A 22,598-nucleotide genomic window follows, 5' to 3' on the forward strand; every position below is an offset into this window, starting at 1 on the left:
ACTGCATGTTTCTCTACTGACGTCCACCCACAAAATAGTGATTTTTTTTTTTACTTTGTGAATTTATATATATATATATATTTATATATATATATATATATATATATATATATATATATATATATATATATTTATATACATACATATATATTTATATATATATATATATATATATATATATATATATATATATATATATATATATATATATCGTTATTTCATCGTAGATAAGAGTACTTTGTACACATCTGTTGAATTTGCAACACACGCCCCGGAAACACCTCAACACTCATCCCTTTAATGGGCAAACGAATTAGCATTTTGTTTTCATTTGGGAAATCATACTTTTGTTGTCAAGAAAAAGTGGGAACATACACTTTTTTTTTTTTTAGCTCACATTATTTGATATATAGAATTTTTTAATGCTTAAAGATGTCTTTCTAAAAATCTGTTGGGACGAATGTCCACCGAGTCTGTCAAGATGTCTGCCAAGGAGGTGAGCTCACCCAGGAGGAAAATCTCCTGGAGGGGGCGTGAGGTGACATCACCCGCGCCCACTACGCCCGCGGGTTAGGGAGTCAAGGGCGTAACAGCGTAGAAACAAAATAAAAATTGGTATCTTACCTTGAGGTGACCAGCTGCTCGTCGAGTCCTTCCTGAGGGAGGCGAGACCAGGGATGGAGACGGTGCGTTTGGGCGTAGTGGTGGAGGGCGGTGGTCGGTAGCCAGGGGCGTGGTAGCGGGCTGACCGAGGCCCCGACACAGACAACCCTGCTCTCTCCAAGGTGGAGGGAGGGGACGCGTAGGGCACGTGTGTGGACGGGGTGACGGACGGAGTAACTTTGTTCAGCAGGGCGAACTGAGATCTGGGTAAGGAGGCCGTGGAGGCCACTTGGGTGGGATTGGATCGAGGTAGAGTTGTGGAGCGAACTTCGGGCGACATCCGGTCCTTGCTCGTGTCCGGCATAGACGACCGCCGAGCATACCGGAAGAAATTTAACTTCTTGGGTTTCTTTTCTTCCTCTTCCTCGGGACCGGAAGACCCCTGAAGGGAGCCTCGCGAGCCGGCGTTTAAGGAACCTCGACTAGATGCTGCCAGGCTTCCCCGGCTGCTGGTGGTGAGGGACCCGCGGCTGGAAGCATTCAGACGTATATTTGAGGAACTACTGCCAATGTGTCGGTCCAGGGAGTCCGACGCCTTCAGTGTGGAGTCAGAGTCCAGCTGCTCGTAGCTGCTCGAGAATTCTGAAGACCGGACGCGGTCCAGCAGATCACCAAGAGACTCTGACCTCTCACCTGTGGCCTTAACTTCCTCTTGGTGTATTTTCTCCAGACTCATGTGACTCTTGGCTTTCCTGGTCTCTTGACGTCTGGCACTGCGACGCGCTCTAGGCACACCGTGCAGCTCGCGGGCGTCGAACTTGTCCTCGTCAATTGTTACACTTTGCCAGACTTCCACTTCATTCTTGCTGATTCCTGTCACGAAGTACTGGATGTTGGTAACTCCTCGCTCCTCAAGAGTGCGCTCAGATGCTGTGTTCTGTTGAGGTCGCGCGGTGTCAAGGTGAGTCTGGTGCCGCGGAGAGTCGTGCGAGGCGAACACAGTACGTTGACTCTCCAAAGATGTGAAATCTTCAGCCGAGGAGCGCTCGCTAATGATGGAGAGTGGCCCCTGCCGTTTTCGAGCTTTTGGAGTGCCAGGATCAGAATCTGGCGACTGCTCTGTGTCGGTGGGACTGTCTTCTGACTCAAAGCTGGTACTAGTTAGTGAGCTTTTTTCGACCGAGGAGTCGATAGATATGGAATCGACAGACGTATGTTTTCTGTGAATGAAGAGAGGCACTTTGGGACTGGAAGTAACAGGATGGCCGCCGCTGAGGGAGTCGTCGTCCCCATTCTCACTGCCGCCGGACACCTCGTGCATGAGAGCCACCAGGCGGTTGCCGATGTGATGCATGACCTTGGCTAGCAGGGGCGGGGAGGCGCCCTGAGACCCGGACCCAATGCTTCCCCGGTCGCTGTCTGGCTTTAGTCGGGAGATGGAAGACATCAGTCGCTGATATACGAAAACGGTGTCCTTGTTGGAGGGGGAAGCGTCTTCAGAGCTCTCGGAACACGCTCGTCCACCGAAGAGCGAGTGAGCGCTGTCGGTGTCACTTGGTTCGCGACTCTGATCGAATTTTTGAATTATTTGTTGACAAGAAGCTGAGATCTGTTCCTGCAAGTCGCTTCTCATCTCCGGGTCGGCTTGGTCGAGGAGCGCATAGGCGCCCTCCAGGTCGCTACTGGTGTAATCTGAAGAGTCGTACGAGTCGCTCCAAGTGTCCTCAGAGCTAAGATACTCGACGATCTCCTTCACCTGTTCGTCATTGATGCCAGGAACCGTTTTCATGAGGTTGGTCAGTTTAGCCTCAAACGCCAGCAGCTGAGGTGGCTTGACTCGCTGCCCCTTGGAAGCGTCCCGAGAGTTAGAGATCATGGTCTTGAAGAAGGCGCGCATCTTGTTCATCATCATATTGGTCTCCTCATCCGAACTCCAGTTGTTGAAGGAATCCTTGCGACAGATTTTGTTCCTGGCCTTGTCGGCGGAGAAGGGCGGGAAGTCGACCGATGATCCTGTGCTTGACCTCGACACTTTGCCGTCTCCGCTGCTACGCTCCTCGGTCTCTGACTTATTGTTGTTGCTGTCGTTGTCAAAGCTGTCGCCCTTCCCTGCTACATTCTTATGTGATACATCTTGCAAGTGATCGTTCCTCTTCGACGAGTTCTCGCCGTCCTCGACACTGGATTCCGAGGACAAACGAGACTTCTGTTCCTTGTTGGTGTCTTCTGGCTTATCTTTAAGTAAGTCGTCAGAACTTCCAATGAAACCACTGTCTCGACTTAGGTACTTCCGGTCCGAGAGGTCTCCTTCCCTCTCCATCTTGTCATCATTCCTTTCTCTGCTCTCTTTATCACACTCAATTGTCACGCGTTTCGTAACTTTTTCTCCTTCGTGCACCAGTGACTTGAGCGCCTCGGAATTCTTCAATTCGCAAATTTCTTCTCTGTGCTCAATTTCGTGCTGCTCTAAGGCTCTAAGTTCGCTCTTATCGCTGTCGGATTTTTTATCGCAATAATCTCCAGAGCCCTTTTTCTTTTTTCTTCGCTTTATGGTATCGAACTGCCCATCTCCTTTATCAAAGGCTGTCTCTTCTGACTCGGTGGAGCCATCGTCTTCGCCGCTCACCAGGGTCCTGTCCACGTCGTCGCCTTCAGAATGGTGAGACCCGTCGCTCGGGGCGCCATCCCACCGATCACCTGTCACCAACGATCTGTTAACGACACCTGGACGAAACCCCCGAGGCCGCCTCACTAGCTTCTTCCGAGGCTGTTCCGGGCTGGGAGAGCCTTCAGAGTCACTCCCGACGGAGCCACTTTCGTCGGTGTGAAGCTCGGACTCCTCACCCATGGACCTGATGGACGGCTGGCGTTCGAATCCTAGGAACCCCGTCAAGAAGTACTTTTCTAGCCTGGAAGACGCCAGCTCGGCAGGATCAATGTCTTCCTCATATTTACAGTCAATATCTACTCCTTCACTGAAGATGGAACTTGAGGTCTCAGAGAAAGTGTCACTGTATTCGCTCTCCTCGTTAGCGTACCTCTTTGAGTCGGCTGGGCCGTTCCCAAGACCGAAGTAAAAGTATTTCTCCAACTCTGAAGGGTCTGCCTTGGCCCCGTCCTCTTCCTTGGGCTTCCTCTCATAGTCGCTCTCTTCGCAGCTCTCCTCAATAATGGTGTGAAGAGTGAAGTCGATGGCCCGGTTACAGTAACCCCGAAGTTCGACTTCTCGGTCACAGATTTCATCACCAGAAGACTCACTGTAGTTCGACTCGCTGTTGACGGATTCCCCATCTTCGATGGAATCAAATCGCCCATCAACTTCCTGCTCGACATACATATCTTCACCCTCGAACTCGTCCCCGTCGTTGAACGCCTGATTGACCTCGTCGAAGGAGAGGTCTTCCTCAAACTCGACCTCATCAGGGAAGATGACTGTTTTCTCCCCATCGTCCCATGAGTCAAACTCCTGTGTGTTGTTGTACTCCTCCTCGATGTCGATACCATGGTGCTCCTCGTAGGCCAACAGGTCGCCCTCTGAGTGGTCTGGCGTCTGGGACGGGCTGGCAGGGCTTGTAGGGACTGGAGATTCGACATTTTCAGGGCGGTCAATCTTACGACGCCGAATTTCTGGTGTTTTGTTGAGTCTTCTTGGAGCGTGAGGAGAGTCCGTGCCTAAGGTGAGGGTAAAGTAGTTGGCTAAACTCGAATTCGACTCCTTCATCTCCGTCGGTGATCGTCGGAACTGTTGCTGTCGTTCGCGAGTTGTCAAGATCATGGACTGCAACTCACTCACTTGACTCCTTCTGGCAGGCGAGGCACTGCGCGAGGAGTCCGGACTCGTGACGTGGACCGACATCACGTGGCCACGTCGCGCGTCACTGGTCACCTCTAAGATGGTCACGTCATTACCTTCATTCTTTATGTTACGTTGGGAGTTGATGCCATCAGCGTCACCCTCGACGTCTTCACCGGACTCCGCTCCTGACGACCCCGTCACCACAATGCATGTAGGTTTGATCTGCACATCAGAGTCCGTGGAGTCCGACCTGATGTATATCCTGCCGTGCGACGACAGGCGTGTGCTGTGGTCGTCCTCATCCCCGACAGACACGATGGACACCAGGTTCCCCTCCTCGCTGTTGTCGGAGCACTGCGACTCGCTGTCGGCGCCGTGAAGCACGGAGTCAGCCGACGACGGTCCGTCCGAGTCACGACCCTTGTCGTCGTGGTCGTGGCGGTGCTTCTGAAGCGCGAACCTGCGCAACTCAGCGTGCAGTTTGCCTCCCTCGACTACCGTGTCAGCAGAGTCGCTAGCATCCGCGTCGGAACGTTCAATGTCAGAAGAGGAGGAGACGCCGTCGGAAGAAGAGGATCGCTTGGTGCGTCGTGAGGGCACAGGTGGGGTATGGCGACGCACTGGCTCCGGGGAACGTACCCGCCGCACTGCGAACCGCCTCACCTCCTGCCCGAGGAAGTCACTACCTACGACGCTGACGGGGATGCTGACGCCGTCGTCATCGAGATGACTGTCGTGTCTCTCCGTCACACTGATCTTCACCACATTACCGGGGTCATCCCCCTCCACCTCACTCTCACCAGCACTAGAGTGACCAGACTCACTGGAGTCACCCTCAGCACAAACACTCTTCACTTCCGTATTATAACACTCAAATATATCCTGGTGGGGGGAGAGGCGCAGCACCCCAGGCGGCGCCGCGTCCGCTGGTGCACTGCTGACGTCGCTGGTGGTGTGGGGAGCAAGGGCTGACGCGTGCGGGCCCGCAGGCGCGGCATGTGTTACTGACGTGTGGCCGCAGCTGGGAGCCGCAGTGCTGTGTTCCACTTGTTCACTTCCGGCGTCGACTCTAGTGCTAGCAGGTCCGGGGCTCTCTCCTACTGCCGCCTCCTGACACTCGCCTCCGTACTCCGCCCCTTCACTTTCTCCTGGACAATGTTCGATACTCTCGCTAGCGTGCTCGGCCGCAGGGGGCCGCGGGGCACCTTCGACAGGTGAAGGCCTCCCACAGGAGACAATGTCAGGGGCCGACACCTGCGGCTGTATGTCCTCTGTGGTATCTGTCTCCAGTGGGGCTGAGGTGCCTGGCGCGGCGGCAGCCTCCTCTCCCACAGGAGAGGTTTCCTGTGCGACAGCTGGAACCTCAGGAGAGGTAGGTTCAGCAGCACCCGTCCCGTCCACTGTGGCTGCTGCCTCGCCAGTAATACCGCCTGCTGTGACCTCTTCTTTATCTGTGACCTCAGAGGCAGCTACGACCTCTTCTGTGTCTTCAGACGCAGCTACGACCTCCTCTGTGACTTCAGAGAGAGCTAATACTTCCTCTGTGGTTTCAGAGACAGTTACGACCTCTTCTGTGACTTCAGACGCAGCTACGACCTCTTCTGTGGTTTCAGAGACAGCTACGACATTTTCTGTGGCATCAGAGGCATCTACTACCTCCTCTGTGACTTCAGGGGCAGCTACGACCTCTTCTGTGGCATCAGAGGCAGCTACTACCTCTTCTGTGGTTTCAGGGGCAGCTACGACCTCTTCTGTGGCATCTACTACCTCCTCTGTGACTTCAGAGGCAGCTACGACCTCTTCTGTGGCATCAGAGGCATCTACTACCTCCTCTGTGACTTCAGAGGCAGCTACGACCTCTTCTGTGGTTTCAGAAGCATCTACTACCTCTTCTGTGGTTTCAGGGGCAGCTACGACCTCTTCTGTGGCATCTACTACCTCCTCTGTGGCTTCAGAGGTAGCAACGACCTCTTCTGTGGTTTCAGGGGCAGCTACGACCTCTTCTGTGGCATCAGAGGCGTCTACTACCTCCTCTGTGGCTTCAGAGGCAGCTACGACCTCTTCTGTGGCATCTACTACCTCCTCTGTGGCTTCAGAGGTAGCTACGACCTCTTCTGTAATTTCAGAGACAGTTACGCCCTCTTCTGTGACTTCAGAGACACCTAACTCTTCTGTATCTGCAATTTCAGAGGCACCTACGACCTCTTCTGTACTCGTGGTTTCAGAGACAGCTACAACCTCTTCTGTATCAATGGCCAGAGAGTCGAGTAGAGACTCGGGTGTTGGCTCGGAGTGGGTGGTGGGGAGGTGGGCGGCGCCGCCCCCGCCACCCACTCCGGGGGTGGCGCTGACCGCCGTAACGTGGGCGGTGGTGTTGTGCTCGCTCGCGCCAGCACCCTCCCCACCTTGCACCCCCACACCGCTAACCTCACTAGTTACTCCTAAGTCAGTCATACCTATAGTGCTGTTTTCGCTAGCACCTCCTACGCTAGTGCTGGCCGCACTCACGTTCTTATTTGGGGTTTCTCCGTCAAATACGGTGGTAAGTTCCTCCACCATCACTAAGCTATCATCACTCTTGTTAGTAATTTCCTCCGCCATCACTGCACTCTCAGTGTTGTCACCCGTCACCATCACTGCCCTCTCAGTGTTGTAACCCGTCACCATCACTGCACTCTCAGTGTTGTCACCCGTCACCATCACTGCACTCTCACTGTTGTCACTCTTCACCATCACTGCACTCTCATTGTTGTCACCCTTCACCATCACTACATTTCCACCTTCGTAAGTAACTTCCTCCACCATCACTGCACTACCAGCACTCTCACCCTCACCCATCACTGCACTACCACCACTGTCACCCTCACGCATCACTGCACTACCACCACTCTCACCCTCACCCATCACTGCATGACCACCACTCTCACCCTCACCCATCACTGCACCACCGCTGTCGTCGGACTTGGTCAATACACTGTGGACATCCTCATCCAAGTCTTGACTCACGTCCACCTGACACATTTCATCAACATTTCTCGTCATCATTAAGTCACCACTGAGCCTCTCAGAAGGACCCAGAGGCTCCACCCCGCCGCCTCCAGAATGTGAAGACGACCCTAGATCCACCTGCGCCTCATTGTATCGCGGGGAACCCGGTTCCAGGGTGAGATCACAGAGTTGCTCGTTGATGGCTTCTACCGCCTCCTGCTGCGCCTCCTTCAGCCCCACCTCGCCCGCCTCCACGACTAAGGTGAGGTCAGTATTCACAGCCTCCACCACTTCATCCTTCTCGGCCTCCTTTGGCCGAACCTCGCCCAGTTTAACACCTTGGGCCATGTTAGCCACGTCTTCGTCCACGTCTGGAGACGATGTGGTGAAGACGGTGATTTCCTCGAGGGCACCAGTGTCCGACTTATCGAGGTCAGAGTCCGTCGAGGACGATCTTGTGAGGCTGTACTCCTTACTGAAATGTTTGTCCTCGTCGGTATCGCTGTCATCCGAGGACGAGGAGGTAATATCCTGTTGCTCGTTCTCGATAATGTTGGAGATATTCCCGACCTCTGTGACGCCCTCGGCCTCGCTATCCACTTCGTCAGGAACAATGGTGTAGCTGCGAGACACGTGAACGTCTTCATCCGTGTCCTCCGCCTCGCTGGTAGTGCTGGAGGGCGTGTCCAGCCCCTTGCCGGGGTGTGGGACACGGGCGGACGCAGAGGAAGAGCTCGAGTCCGCCTGGATAACTCTCTCCAAGGCGTCGAGATCACCGTCAGCGTCGAGCACCCGTCGAGTGGGGTTTCGGTGTGGGCGTGAGAGACTCATGGTGGGCGCGGGTTGGGGCGGTGGGCGTGCGGTGCGGCAGGCGGGTGTGTGTGTGGTGTTGGTCGCTGCTATGCGGGGGGACCTAGGCACCTCCTGCCCCCCACCACCACGGCCGCCATCCTGCTCCTTCCTGCCCCGACCTCCTATCACACCTCTCCTGCCATCCTGGCGCTCCTGCTCTTCCTTCGGATCACTCCTTGCACTCTCAAGGCGCTCACTGCACTCCAAGTCACTCACCGAGTCCGCCCTCAACTCACTTCCAACACACGGGTCGTATTCCTTGAGCCTGTCATCCGTCTCAGTGTCGGACGGGTGGGCGACTGAGGTCTCGCGACTGAGCGTGAGGTGCAGGTGGAAGGAAGGGGGGTACGGCAGGTGAGGGGGAAGTTCTTCCCCCTCTCGCTCCCGGTCCCCCCCACCACCACCACCACCACCCCCTCCTCCAACACCGCCGTCACCTCCACCGCTGCCGCAGGACGCCGTGTATCCTTGCGTCCTTGGCGGTACTCCTTGCGTCAGGGAGGACAGCCTGGCGGCGGTCTGTGGCGAGTGTGTGTGGCGAAGACCCCGCACGAGCCTTGATGATGCTTGAGAGTTCCCCTGGGGCTCGGGGGTGAGTTTGTTGCGCCTGGGGGACTCTGACAGGGGCTCGGGGGTGAGTTTGTTGCGTCTGGGGGACTCTGACAGGGGCTCGGGGGTGAGTTTGTTGCGTCTGGGGGACTCTGAAGGGCACACCGGGGGCTCGGGGGTGAGTTTGTTGCGCCTGGGGGACTCTGACGGAGGCTCGGGGGTGAGTGTGTTGCGTCTGGGGGACTCTGACGAAGGCTCGGGCGTGAGTTTGTTGCGCCTGGGGGACTCTGACAGGGACCCGGGGGTGAGTTTGTTGCGTCTGGGGGACTCTGAAGGGCACACCGGGGGCTCGGGGGTGAGTTTGTTGCGCCTGGGGGACTCTGACGAAGGCTCGGGCGTGAGTTTGTTGCGTCTGGGGGACTCTGAGGGGCACACAGGGGGCTCGGGAGTGAGCTCGTTACGCCTGGGGGGAACAGGGGGGCACACCGGGGGCTCAGGGGTGAGCTCGTTACGCCTGGGGGGAATAGGGGGGCACTCTTGAGGCTCAGGTGTGAGCTCGTCACAGCTGGAGCTCAACACGACGAGTTCTGGGTCAGTTTGTATACAAATATCCCGACTAGATTTGCGCGCACTTGCGGGCGCTGTGGGCGCCGCCGTGACACTGCTCCCTTGGTCACGAGCTGCGGCATGCTTGCTGCCCTTATCTCTCCGCTGATATGATACACGTGATAAGGATCCGGGGGGTACAGAGGCGGCGGGCTGATGTTGCGTGAGATAACTGTACCAGTCAGGTCGAATGTATCCGGTCACCGTAGTGCCTTGATTGACACCGTAGTAGTTCTGGATCTCAGTCAGGACCCGCTTGCGGTACTCCCTCAGCGCCGGGGAGTCGTGCGGGCTGCCGGCGGCACGTACCTGGTCGTGGCACGACAACTCGCCCAGTGACCTCTCAGCGGAGCTGCGGGTAGAGTCGCCTCGTTTGAAGCTCCGCCCGCCAGAGATGGCAGTCATGGCGGACGCTGACGGAGTGAAGGCACCCATCAGAGCAGCCTGAAGAGCCTGGGCCTCCGCCTGTACTGCCTCCGTTTGGCGCAACATTGCGTGTAACTCATTGGTGTCCATAGCTGTGAGAGGCATGATCAGGGGCTGTGCGGAGGCGGGCGCGCCAGGGCCGTTAGGAGCGCCCATGCCTTTCTGGGTCATCTTGTCGGTGCCACTGTTGTGGTGGGCGGGCGATGGCACTCTCAGTGCCGGGGCAGGTGACACACCCTTCACCTTGGAGGGCTCGGGCTCGCTGTCCTCGCCTTCAGAGGCTTCGACGCTCAGGTATTCCCCGTCCGTCATGACGCATGCGTCGACGCGGGGGGTGACACCATTCAATTTCCGACGTCGTCCAGCTTGAGACTCAGACTCGTAGTAGTCCCAATCACTCTCATCGATGAATCCGGCGTTATCGGAGTCGTTAACGGCGCTCACACTTGACACGCGTCTCGAGGGCGACCCAGAGTTGTCAGAGTCTATGGAGGAATTGAGTTCGGAATCTTTGGAAGAGTCGGAACTGATGAAGACTAGTTTGTAGTCATCGCCCTCAGGCAGAATCTTCTCGGCGTCGAGAACGATGTCAGAGGCTGTGTCAGAGTGTCGGTGGGACGAGTGGTCAGAGTGCCGGTTGGAGCAACGGTCATCGAACTCCGCCTTAGAAGTGCCGGTGTCGCTGGGGGAGCCAGTCGAGGTTTTGTCCTTGGGGCGGCGGCCGAGGCTCCGGCCGGAATGGGAGGAGTCTTTGGAGGGACTAGAAGGTGCCCTTGGGTGTTCCCCGACGGACAGCGGCTGCTTCTTAGGCATCATGTTCTCTACCGTCATCTGGATTCCCCGCTCGAGTTCCTTGACGTAGCGGGCGACCTGGCCCGACAGGGACTCCCTGGAGAGCGGCGCCGGGTACTCGTCGTCCACGCGCGGGGACCCCACCTGGAAGGAGCGACTTCGTCTCACTCCCGCCTGGCCGTGGGACGCCCTCCGCGGCCGACCCGTCGTCGCGAAGCCTTGTGGGGGAGGAAACATGAACATGGTCAGCTTGTCAGATAAAACCATGATGGATTTTCAGAGTTAGTCTTGCCATGTTCGACACCTTGAACTCTTGCGGTTAGTGCTGGCTCTTGGTGTCAGTGTTACCTCGGCCCCCTCCACCCAGAGAGCAAGGTCATCATGCACAGGTTACGAAGCTCATTAGTAACACAGAGATGCGTAGGGAAGTGTGTGAAGTTAGTAGAGAACTTGTTACTACACATGGCCCGGGGAAAGTTGACAGCCGCAGGTGTAAAAAGTAGTTCCAGTGTGCTGTCAAGGTGGCAGTCATGCAGTACGTGGCGCTCAGCCCGTGACGTCCAGTCATGCAGTACGTGGCGCTCGGCCCGTGACGTCCAGTCATGCAGTTAGTAACGCCCACACCACCAACGTCTCACAAATACACCGCAGGTTAGCATCAAAGTGTTCTATGTTAGTTTCCCCAAGCAACCAAAAGTCTAGGTACTAGTGAAGAAGTGGGAGAGCCGCGCTACTTACTCCCTTCATTATATATATATATATATATATATATATATATATATATATATATATATATATATATATATCACGAAGAACAGACTGGAGGTAAGCTTATTATACCACACTGAACTGGCAACAGAAGGTCGGGACCAGGGATATAGTGGGCTGGCCAATAGGAAGGGTGCCATGATGTTGTTGACAGTCCAAGAGAAGATCTGTCCTCATGTGAAGGGAAACTCACGAGGCTTCATGAATGAAGGGGAAACATACTCTGGCACGAGTCCCATACCATTACTAAGGGTGGAGTCATCACCCACCCACTACTCATCACTCCCCACCGCAGACTCAGGTCCTAGTGAACTCTCTTTTAATACCAAGGAAGATTGCCAGCTATAAGGAGCATGCAGCCAGGAGACAGAGAAGGTTTCAAGAAGAAACACTGGGAATCAGAGGTACAGGAACAAGAGCAGAAGAGACCGTAAGGTCCTCAGGAGGCAGCACAAGTACCTCGTAAGCCACAGTTCTACATAAATATTAGCTTTCGAAAATGCAATTTTACATGACTGATAGAGCTAGGTTCAGGTCCAAGAAGCAAGAAATGAGCAATTTTTGAATTTGATCGAAGTCTTAATTAGCAAAATTATCTAACCTACATAATGCCAATTAACACCTAATTCTAAAATAGGTAAAGCTAGCTTTAGTTCACTAGGAACGATTACTGCGGTCTGGGACCAAAAGTCATCAAGCATTTACAACATCTTTTACGAAACCTGTACATCTTTCCTCAATCATGGCAACTTTGTTTACATGAATTAAATAGTCTATGAGCGAAGCGCAACAAAGTTGTTTATAAACAATGATGACCTTGGCGTGTGAAGATGCCAAAACTCATACACCGTTGAACGAATGTAAACACTGCAACCATTATTAAACAAAAGATGTAAACATGTCGTAAGTAGTTCCGCGAATACTTGATGATTCATGGCAATTAGGTAAGGTAATTATCAGGAGAAAGTGCTGAGCCATTACCACTATACACAGCACACTTAAAGAGATTTGAGGATATGGATTTAGGATGGGACGGAGGGAAGGAATGGTGCCCCAACCACTTGGATGGTCGGGGATTGAACACCGACCTGCATGAAGCGAGACCGTCGCTCTACCGTCCAGTCCAGGGAGCTGGGCGGCCCCTGGCCATGAGGTATGACGTGTCTAATGTGAAAGCCTCACTAATACTTCCCATCACAAGTCGCCCTGAATCATTCTTCGTTTCTGTCCAAACCCGTCCTCTCCTTACTAATATAATACCCCATCACCATGGTCCACCACCACAGTGCCCCATCACTATGGTCCACTACCACAGTGCCCCATCACCATGGTCCACCACCACAGTGCCCCATCACCATGGTCCACCACCACAGTGCCCCATCACTATGGTCCACCACCACAGTGCCCCATCACCATGGTCCACCACCACAGTGCCCCATCACCATGGTCCACCACCACAGTGCCCCATCACCATGGTCCACCACCACAGTGCCCCATCACCATGGTCCACCACCACAGTGCCCCATCACTATGGTCCACCACCACAGTGCCCCATCACTATGGTCCTCCACCACAGTGCCCCATCACTATGGTCCACCACCACAGTGCCCCATCACTATGGTCCTCCACCACAGTGCCCCATCACCATGGTCCACCACCACAGTGCCCCATCACTATGGTCCACCACCACAGTGCCCCATCACCATGGTCCACCACCACAGTGCCCCATCACCATGGTCCTCCACCACAGTGCCCCATCACTATGGTCCACCACCACAGTGCCCCATCACTATGGTCCTCCACCACAGTGCCCCATCACTATGGTCCTCCACCACAGTGCCCCATCACTATGGTCCTCCACCACAATGCCCCATCACTATGGTCCACCACCACAGTGCCCCATCTCTATGGTCCACAACCACAGTGCCCCATCACTATGGTCCACCACCACAGTGCCCCATCACTATGGTCCTCCACCACAGTGCCCCATCACTATGGTCCACCACCACAGTGCCCCATCTCTATGGTCCACCACCACAGTGCCCCATCACTATGGTCCACCACCACAGTGCCCCATCACCATGGTCCTCCACCACAGTGCCCCATCACTATGGTCCACCACCACAGTGCCCCATCACTATGGTCCTCCACCACAGTGCCCCATCACCATGGTCCACCACCACAGTGCCCCATCACTATGGTCCTCCACCACAGTGCCCCATCACCATGGTCCACCACCACAGTGCCCCATCACTATGGTCCTCCACCACAGTGCCCCATCACTATGGTCCACCACCACAGTGCCCCATCACTATGGTCCTCCACCAGTGCCCCATCACTATGGTCCACCACCACAGTGCCCCATCACTATGGTCCTCCACCACAGTGCCCCATCACCATGGTCCACCACCACAGTGCCCCATCACTATGGTCCTCCACCACAGTGCCCCATCACTATGGTCCTCCACCACAGTGCCCCATCACCATGGTCCACCACCACAGTGCCCCATCACTATGGTCCTCCACCACAGTGCCCCATCACTATGGTCCACCACCACAGTGCCCCATCACTATGGTCCTCCACCACAGTGCCCCCATCACCATGGTCCACCACCACAGTGCCCCATCACCATGGTCCACCACCACAGTGCCCCATCACTATGGTCCACCACCACAGTGCCCCATCACTATGGTCCTCCACCACAGTGCCCCCATCACCATGGTCCTCCACTACACAAACTTTCCACCCTCACGACCAGCAATTCATGGATACGTGAGCGTGTATAATGAGGAGGTTGTGAGGTGGTGCGCGGAGCCCCCCCCCCCCTTCTCACCATCTCCCGCCCCTCACACCCCTCTCCCTCACCCCTTCCCCCTCACCCCCTCCCTCTCACCCCCCTACCCCCTCCGCCACTATCACCCTCGCGGCAAATCTGGGAAAAATGAGGTTGATGTGAGGTTGAGGGAACGTTGCTCGCTGACAATTATGAGGACAGGGGACCAGCGCAGGTAGATTATTCCTCACTAGCAGCCTTCACTGTCTCACTCATACTCCTCTGTCCACTCACTCACTCATACTCCTCTGTCCACTCACTCACTCATACTCCTCTGTCCACTCACTCACTCATACTCCTCTGTCCACTCACTCACTCATACTCTTCTGTCCACTACACTCACTCATACTCCTCTGTCCTCTACACTCACTCATAGTCTTCTGTCCACTCACTCACTCATACTCCTCTGTCCTCTACACTCACTCATACTCCTCTGTCCTCTACACACACTCATACTCTTCTGTCCACTCACTCACTCATACTCTTCTGTCCACTACACTCACTCATACTCCTCTGTCCTCTACACTCACTCATACTCCTCTGTCCTCTACACACACTCATACTCTTCTGTCCACTCACTCACTCATACTCCTCTGTCCTCTACACTCACTCATACTCTTCTGTCCACTCACTCACTCATACTCTTCTGTCCACTACACTCACTCATACTCCTCTGTCCTCTACACTCACTCATACTCCTCTGTCCTCTACACACACTCATACTCTTCTGTCCACTCACTCACTCATACTCCTCTGTCCTCTACACTCACTCATACTCTTCTGTCCACTCACTCACTCATACTCTTCTGTCCACTACACTCACTCATACTCCTCTGTCCTCTACACTCACTCATACTCTTCTGTCCACTACACTCACTCATACTCTTCTGTCCACTCACTCACTCATACCACAATTCACAACACAATCACTGTCAACACAACAATCACTGTCTGCAAAGCAATCAGTGTCAAGCTCAACAATCACTGTCAGCACAACAATCACTGTCAGCACAACAATCACTGTCAGCACAACAATCACTGTCAGCACAACAATCACTGTCAAGCACAACAATCAGTGTCAGCACAACAATCACTCTCCGCACAACAATCACTGTCAGCACAACAATCACTCTCCGCACAACAATCACTGTCTGCACAACAATCAGTGTCAAGCTCAACAATCACTGTCTGCAAAGCAATCAGTGTCAGCACAACAATCACTGTCCGCACAACAATCACTGTCAGCACAACAATCACTGTCAGCACAACAATCACTGTCAGCACAACAATCAGTGTCAGCACAACAATCACTGTCAAGCACAACAATCACTGTCTGCACAACAATCAGTGTCAGCACAACAATCACTCTCCGCACAACAATCACTGTCTGCACAACAATCAGTGTCAAGCTCAACAATCACTGTCTGCAAAGCAATCAGTGTCAGCACAACTATCACTGTCCGCACAACAATCACTGTCCGCACAACAATCACTGTCCGCACAACAATCAGTCAGCACAACAATCACTGTCAGCACAACAATCACTGTCAGCACAACAATCACTGTCAAGCACAACAATCACTGTCAAGCACAACAATCACTGTCCGCACAACAATCACTGTCCGCACAACAATCAGTCAGCACAACAATCACTGTCAGCACAACAATCAGTCAGCACAACAATCACTGTCAAGCACAACAATCACTGTCAGCACAACAATCACTGTCAAGCACAACAATCACTGCCAGCACAACAATCAGTGTCAACACAACAATCACTGTCTGCACAACGATCACTGTCAGCACAACAATCACTGTCAGCACAACAATCACTGTCAAGCACAACAATCACTGTCAGCACAACAATCACTGTCAACACAACAATCAGTGTCAGCACAACAATCACTGTCTGCACAACAATCACTGTCAGCACAACAATCACTGTCAGCACAACAATCACTGTCAAGCACAACAATCATTGTCAGCACAACAATCACTGTCAGGACAACAATCACTGTCAAGCACAACAATCACTGTCAGCACAACAATCAGTGTCAGCACAACAATCACTGTCAGCACAACAATCACTGTCAAGCACAACAATCAGTGTCAGCACAACAATCACTGTCAGCACAACAATCACTGTCAAGCACAACAATCAGTGTCAGCACAACAATCACCACAATCTCCCGCCAAACCACACAGACAGAAACCGGTTCCAGACTGCTATGTACTCACCTAGTTGTGCTTACGAGGGTTGAGCTTTAGCTCTTTCGGCCCGCCTCTCAACTGTCAATCAATCAACTTTTGTTTTCACACACACCCAGGAAGCAGCCCGTAACAGCTGTCTACCTCCCAGGTATCTATTTACTGCTAGGTAACAGGGGCATCAGGGTGAGAGAAACTGCCCATTTGTTTCCGCCTCCACCGGGGATCGAACCCGGAACCTCAGGACTACGAATCCGAAGCGCTGTCCACTCAGCTGTCAGGCCCTCTGAGCAGTGTGAATGGGGGTGCGCGGGGGGGGGGGGGGGGGAGGGCCGAGACAGCTGGCCCTTCACCGTACACAGCACCAACACACCTACTGTGACCTATCTACCTCGCGGTCGTCCCACGCATGGGTTCAGCCTGCACAGTATTGTCCACTAACGATACTGAGCACGGTACGAGGCGTTCGATTGCTCGTAGGATGACGAAGGGAAGGGGGAGAGGGAGGTAAGGGGAGGTAGGTAAAGGGCAGTAAGGGGAGGGAGGTAAGGGTATAGAACAATGATAAACTATATACATTCCAGAAAGTGCAGTGTAAGTCTGAGAGATGTGGGGAAGAGGGTGTTAGATACCACATGCACATGTTCCATGTTAATACCCCCAACGTGATGCACCCAGGGGGTTATTGGGGAGTTAAGCGCAACGCGTATGTTGTTCCCACTGCCACATGGTCTACATAGATGCTGCATGTGGCGTTACCACAACAGTCCCAGTGCAACATAGACCGTGTTTAGTTAGTCCTCTGAGTCCTTATAGTAAGCATGCAGTTCTGCACTGTCTAATCTAGGGTATATCACTACACATAATTCTACATAACATGAGTTAGTGCACACACATGCACACATACAGCATGACGGACATGTTGCAGCATATGCTCAACATATCATCAACAACAAGAATACAATCATAAATGAATCAAAATGCGATTAAGAAATGAATGACAAAATGTAACGTATTATACAGAGAAGATGGCGGGAAGATATATATACTTACGGCGTTCTCTGGTGTTGTGTGGGGACATTAAGACGTCACCTTGTCGTACAAACACACACACACACATGGTGATACTTACCCTCACGCGGGAACACTAGTGGTGACGCCATACATAATAATAGTAATAATAATAATAACATGAATTTTAATTTGGCTGTGTGTGTGTGTGTTGTGATGTGATGTGATGTGATGTGATGTGGTGAGAGAGAGAGAGACAGAGAGAGAGAGAGAGAGAGAGAGAGAGAGAGAGAGAGAGAGAGAGAGACAGAGAGACAGAGAGAGACAGAGAGAAGAGAGAGAGAGAGAGAGAGAGAGAGAGAGAGAGAGAGAGAGAGAGAGAGAGAGAGAGAGAGAGAGAGAGAGAGAGAGAGAGAGAGAGAGAGAAAAGAGAGAGAGAGAGAGAGAAAAGAGAGAGAGAGAGAGAGAGAGAGAGAGAGAGAGAGAGAGAGAGAGAGAGAGAGAGAGAGAGAGAGAGAGAGAGAGAGAGAGAGAGAGAGAGAGAGAGAGAGAGAGAGAGAGAGAGAGAGAGCTCCTCCACAGAGCCACCTCACAAGAACGCCTGGATACCAACACTTCACAAGCTACAATGAACGAAAAGGTCCAAGAATGAATACGAACATAACAATAACAACAACACTGGAGGCAGGTCTTATTTACACACACACACAACCACTCTCAGTCCTGCAGTTGTTTTCCCACGTTTAAAACCTTACTAAACGACTCTCCTTATATCAGCGTGTTCAAAGTGTCTACGGCTCCATTCACGCACCAAATGTTTACCAACACAACATTTCTCAATCTGGCAACTTTGAATCCTTTGGTACTTTTTTTGTTTTTATTTTATTCAAGATATTGGTGAGTGTAGCGCGTGAGTTGGTGGGTTGCTCTTAAGACATCTTATACTGTGCACCCCTACCTATGTGTGCTGTGTCCCATATAGAAAAAACCAAATACAAAAGAATTTTCCATTAATGTTTTTGTTTATTTTCAGGTTATTATTATGTATTATTAGTATCATCTTAACTCTTGTGGGTGTGATGAGATCTGCCATATATGTTTTTTTTAGGTTGTGTGTGTTAGGGTATTAGGTATGCTTAGGGGTCCGTCTCGCCATGCCCTGTGGCTGGTGGGATCGGGCTCCGAAGCTACATAAAAACCCTATACCCCCCCCGAAGTGGCAAGGGGAGTTAGGGGACAAAAAAAAAATAGACATCACCAGGAGGTGAAGCAGGTAAGGGAGTGTGTGTACTCACCTAGTTGTGCTTGCGGGGTTGAGCTTTGGCTCTTTGGATCCCGCCTCTCAACTGTCAATCAACTTATGTACAGGTTTCTGAGCCTACTGGGCTCTGTCATATCTACATTTGAAATTGTGTATGGAGTCAGCCTCCACCACATCACTGCCTCATCTATTAACTACTCTGACACTGAAAAAGTTCTTTCTAACTTCACTGTGGCTCATTTGGGTACTCAGTTTCCACCTGTGTCCCCTTGTTCGCGTACCAATCGTGTTAAACAGTTTATCTTTATCTACCCTGTCAATTCCCCTAAGAATTTTGTAGGTAGTGATCATGTCTCCCCTTACTCTTCTGTCTTCCAATGTCGTGAGCTGCATTTCCCGCAGCCTTTCGGGACCAATCTAAATCTGTGATCCGGTCACAGCTGATCCAGTCTCAACTGTTCCAATCACCACTGTTCACCACCACAGCGTGTGATACACATTCGGCTTTCGTTTCTCAAGTTGTGTCAAACAGGAAGATTACTCCAAGCATATAAGGGCGCCTGCGACTCCAATTCAAACTATTGCATCCGTGCTAAGACACCTATGTACCCATGTAATTTATTCTTAAAACCTGTTTAAAGTGTCTCTCGACACAGAAGAGGGATGTGCCCATCCCAGCGCTGTGAGCCTGTACGTCAAATTCTTAAACTGAAACATGGATAATATCTGAGGTAGTTGACTGTAACCTCGTCGACAATATTCGTTCTACACTCTACAATTTAGACCTATTGTCATGTGTAGGATATACCGGCCTGTGTTAGGGGAATTATACTTTTGAACGTTAAACCGCATTTGTATTTTTTTTCCTGCCCAGAACTAAATGCGCTAATTGTTGTCAGTGTTTTATATTACAAGTCACTCCAGTAGCCTGGGGCCAGATTCACGAAAGCACTTACGCAAGCACTTACGAACGTGTACATCTTTCCTCAATCTTTGACGGCTTTGGTTACATTTATTAAACAGTTTACAAGCATGAAAACTTCCCAGTCAGCTGTTGTTATTGTCATAAACAGCCTCCTGGTGCTTCGGAGTTCTGTTTAATAATTGAAAACAAAGCCGCCAAAGATTGAGAAAAGATGTACAGGTTCGTAAGTGCTTGCTTAAGTGCTTTCGTGAATCTGGCCCCAGAACGGTTATGTAAGTTATGAAAAGTTACGGATCAGTTATCTTGAGATTATTTCGGGGCTTTTAGTGTCCCCTCGGCCCGGTCCTCGACCAGGCCTCCACCCCCTAGGAAGCAGCCCGTGACAACTGACTAACACCCAGGTACCTATTTTACTGCTAGGTAACAGGGGCATAGGGTGAAAGAAACTCTGCCCATTGTTTCTCGCCGGCGCCCGGGATTGAAACCGGGACCACAGGATCACACAAGTCCAGCGTGCTGTCCGCTCGGCCGACCGGCTCCCAACTCCCAGTAGAGAGTTGTGCGGCATATCACTACTCAGGGTCGTCCACTGTGACTACACTCCGTATGATACAGTTGGCTATCAGTTTCCTGTCTTTTAGGCATTCCCTGATCCTGTTTAGTATGTTTCATCTGCATGGTTTTTTTTTTTTGAGATATATACAAGAGTTGTCACATTCTTGTACAGCCACTAGTACGCGTAGCGTTTCGGGCAGGTCCCTGGAATACGATCCCCGCCGCGAAGAATCGTTTTTTCATCCAAGTACACATTTTACTGTTGCGTTAAACAGAGGCTACAGTTAAGGAATTGCGCCCAGTAAATCCTCCCCGGCCAGGATACGAACCCATGACATAGCGCTCGCGGAACGCCAGGCGAGTGTCTTACTACTAAACCACGGAGACTGGCATGTCATGCACTTTCGTCTCCCTAAGTGTGTAGAAGGCCTCGAGGAGGTTGACATAAACACCCTCATCTTTGCTACAGTCGACCAGTGCCTGGAGATGGATCAGGTGAGAGTGGAGTGCCTCTTGTGGTTGGCACCCTCTCATCAACCTCTTATTTTCTAGAGCGTTTCTTATAGATTCAAAAGTTATTGTTTTTCAGTAATTTTACCACGATCGACGGTCAGGTTTATTGGCGTGTGGTTGAGAGCAGGAGTCCCGCGCTCTTTTGAGCCCTAGGAGCATAGAGCAGGAGTCCCGCGCTCTTTGAGCGCTGGGACCACATCAGCGAAATATAGTCAACACCAGTTCTCATTCATATACTAATATATTCTCTAAGTGGCCCATTGAGTCTTTTAGGACTCTGGCGAGTCCTAAAAGATGAAAAGAGGACCGAGGACCGAGAAGAGGACCCCCGTAAAAGAGGACCGGGAAGAGGACAACCCGTTCTCGCAAATTTAATAAGTCAATATTGACTTATTAAATATGTGCATAGGTGACATACTTAACATAATAGATACCCTTAAAAAGATTCATAGAAAACACCGACCTTACCTAACCTTGTTAGTATCTTAAGATAAGCATCTTATAGCTTCGTAATTACAATTATTACCTAACCTATAATAGGTATAGGTTAAGTAATAATTGTAATTACGAAGCAATAAGATGCTTATCTTAAGATACTAACAAGGTTAGGTAAGGTCGGTGTTTTCTATGAATCTTTTTAAGGGTATCTATTATGTTTAGTATATCACCTATGCACGTAGTTAATAAGTCAATATTGACTTTACGAATTTGCGAGAACGGGTCACAACCCCCCTAAAAGAAGACCGGGAAGAGGCCCCCCCTAAAAGAGGACCGAGAAGAGGACCCCCTTAAAAAGGGACCGAGAGAAGTATTTCATTTAAGCCTCTCAACCAAAGACTCTGGTACATTAAGTAGGTTGATGAACAACTGGCTCTCCAGACACAACGTGTACTTGTCACTCTAAATCTCACCGTTTGGGTAGACGTTACAAGACGTTACAAGAGTTACAAGACGTTGCAAGACATTACAAGACATTACAAGACGTTACAAGACATTACAAGACATTACAAGACATTACAAGACGTTACAAGACGTTACAAGACGTTACAAGACGTTACAAGACTGACCCCAAGGGACAGCCTAGCACCAGTTTGGTTCTTGCTGTATATAAATGACATGGCTACTGGGTTGTGCTGTGCCACACGTCACTCTGCCGCTGACAGTAAACTAGGAAGCAAACTACCAACACCAACGGTGGCAGTAAACAGTTTACATGAGCTGCGAAGCTCTATACGAGGCTGTGTATAAGAATAATGGCCTTCGGGGATTGTGAACGGCCTCGTAGTGTTGTCACGCTCGTCAACTGTTTAATAAATACTGGGCTAAGCTGCCACCATTGAGGAAAAGATGTAGATGTTTCGTAAGAGGATGCGCCAAATGTTTGTAAGAATCCCGACCCTGGCGGGGGGGGGGGGGAGGGAGATGTTTACACGCCTGCACTCTCCCTCTCTCCCACCTCACTCACTCTCCTTCTCTCCCAAACTCAAGCCCTCTCTCATCTCTTGTTCCCCATTTTCTTATCATCTAGCGCCGTCTCCGTCTTCTCTTCTCACGATCCCCCTCCCCACACCCTCTTCCCTTCTCTCTTCTCCTCTACTTCCCTCTCCCCCCCTCCTCCCCAGTCTCACCCCTCTCTCTCTTCTCCCGACATCCTCTCCACCTGTCTTCCAGCCCCCCCCCCTCTATCCTTCTCTCATTCTCTCACTCCAAATATCCCACGTCGGGTGAGGCTAGGCCAAGCGTCTAGCTTCTAACCAGAGACAGACACACACAGACAGACAGACAGAGCAACACAGACAGACAGAGCAACACAGACAGACAGAGCAACACAGACAGACAGAGCAACACAGACAGACAGACAGACAGACAGACAGACAGACAGACAGACACACAGACATTCACTCATATAGA

At 51.8% G+C, this 22,598-nt stretch overlaps 1 protein-coding gene across 7 annotated transcripts in view; it reads right to left on the reverse strand.

The window, feature by feature from the left end:
* Positions 1 to 443: 443 nt before the first annotated feature.
* Positions 444 to 22,598, reverse strand: part of LOC123749340 (serine-rich adhesin for platelets) — a 159,867-nt gene continuing 137,712 nt past the window's right edge. For 2 of the 7 annotated variants that reach the window (XM_069304601.1, XM_069304599.1), the window contains one exon: positions 446 to 10,830. In XM_069304601.1, coding sequence (XP_069160702.1) covers positions 545 to 10,830 — 10,286 coding nt within the window. In that variant the 3' untranslated portion in view covers positions 446 to 544. Of the gene's footprint in view, positions 10,831 to 22,598 lie in introns of all 7 variants that reach the window. The other 5 variants (XM_069304605.1, XM_069304604.1, XM_069304600.1 and 2 more) reach the window with 4 other exon arrangements.

Source organism: Procambarus clarkii, chromosome 52, assembly GCF_040958095.1.
Source record: "Procambarus clarkii isolate CNS0578487 chromosome 52, FALCON_Pclarkii_2.0, whole genome shotgun sequence".
In the NCBI taxonomy this organism is placed as follows: domain Eukaryota; kingdom Metazoa; phylum Arthropoda; class Malacostraca; order Decapoda; family Cambaridae; genus Procambarus; species Procambarus clarkii.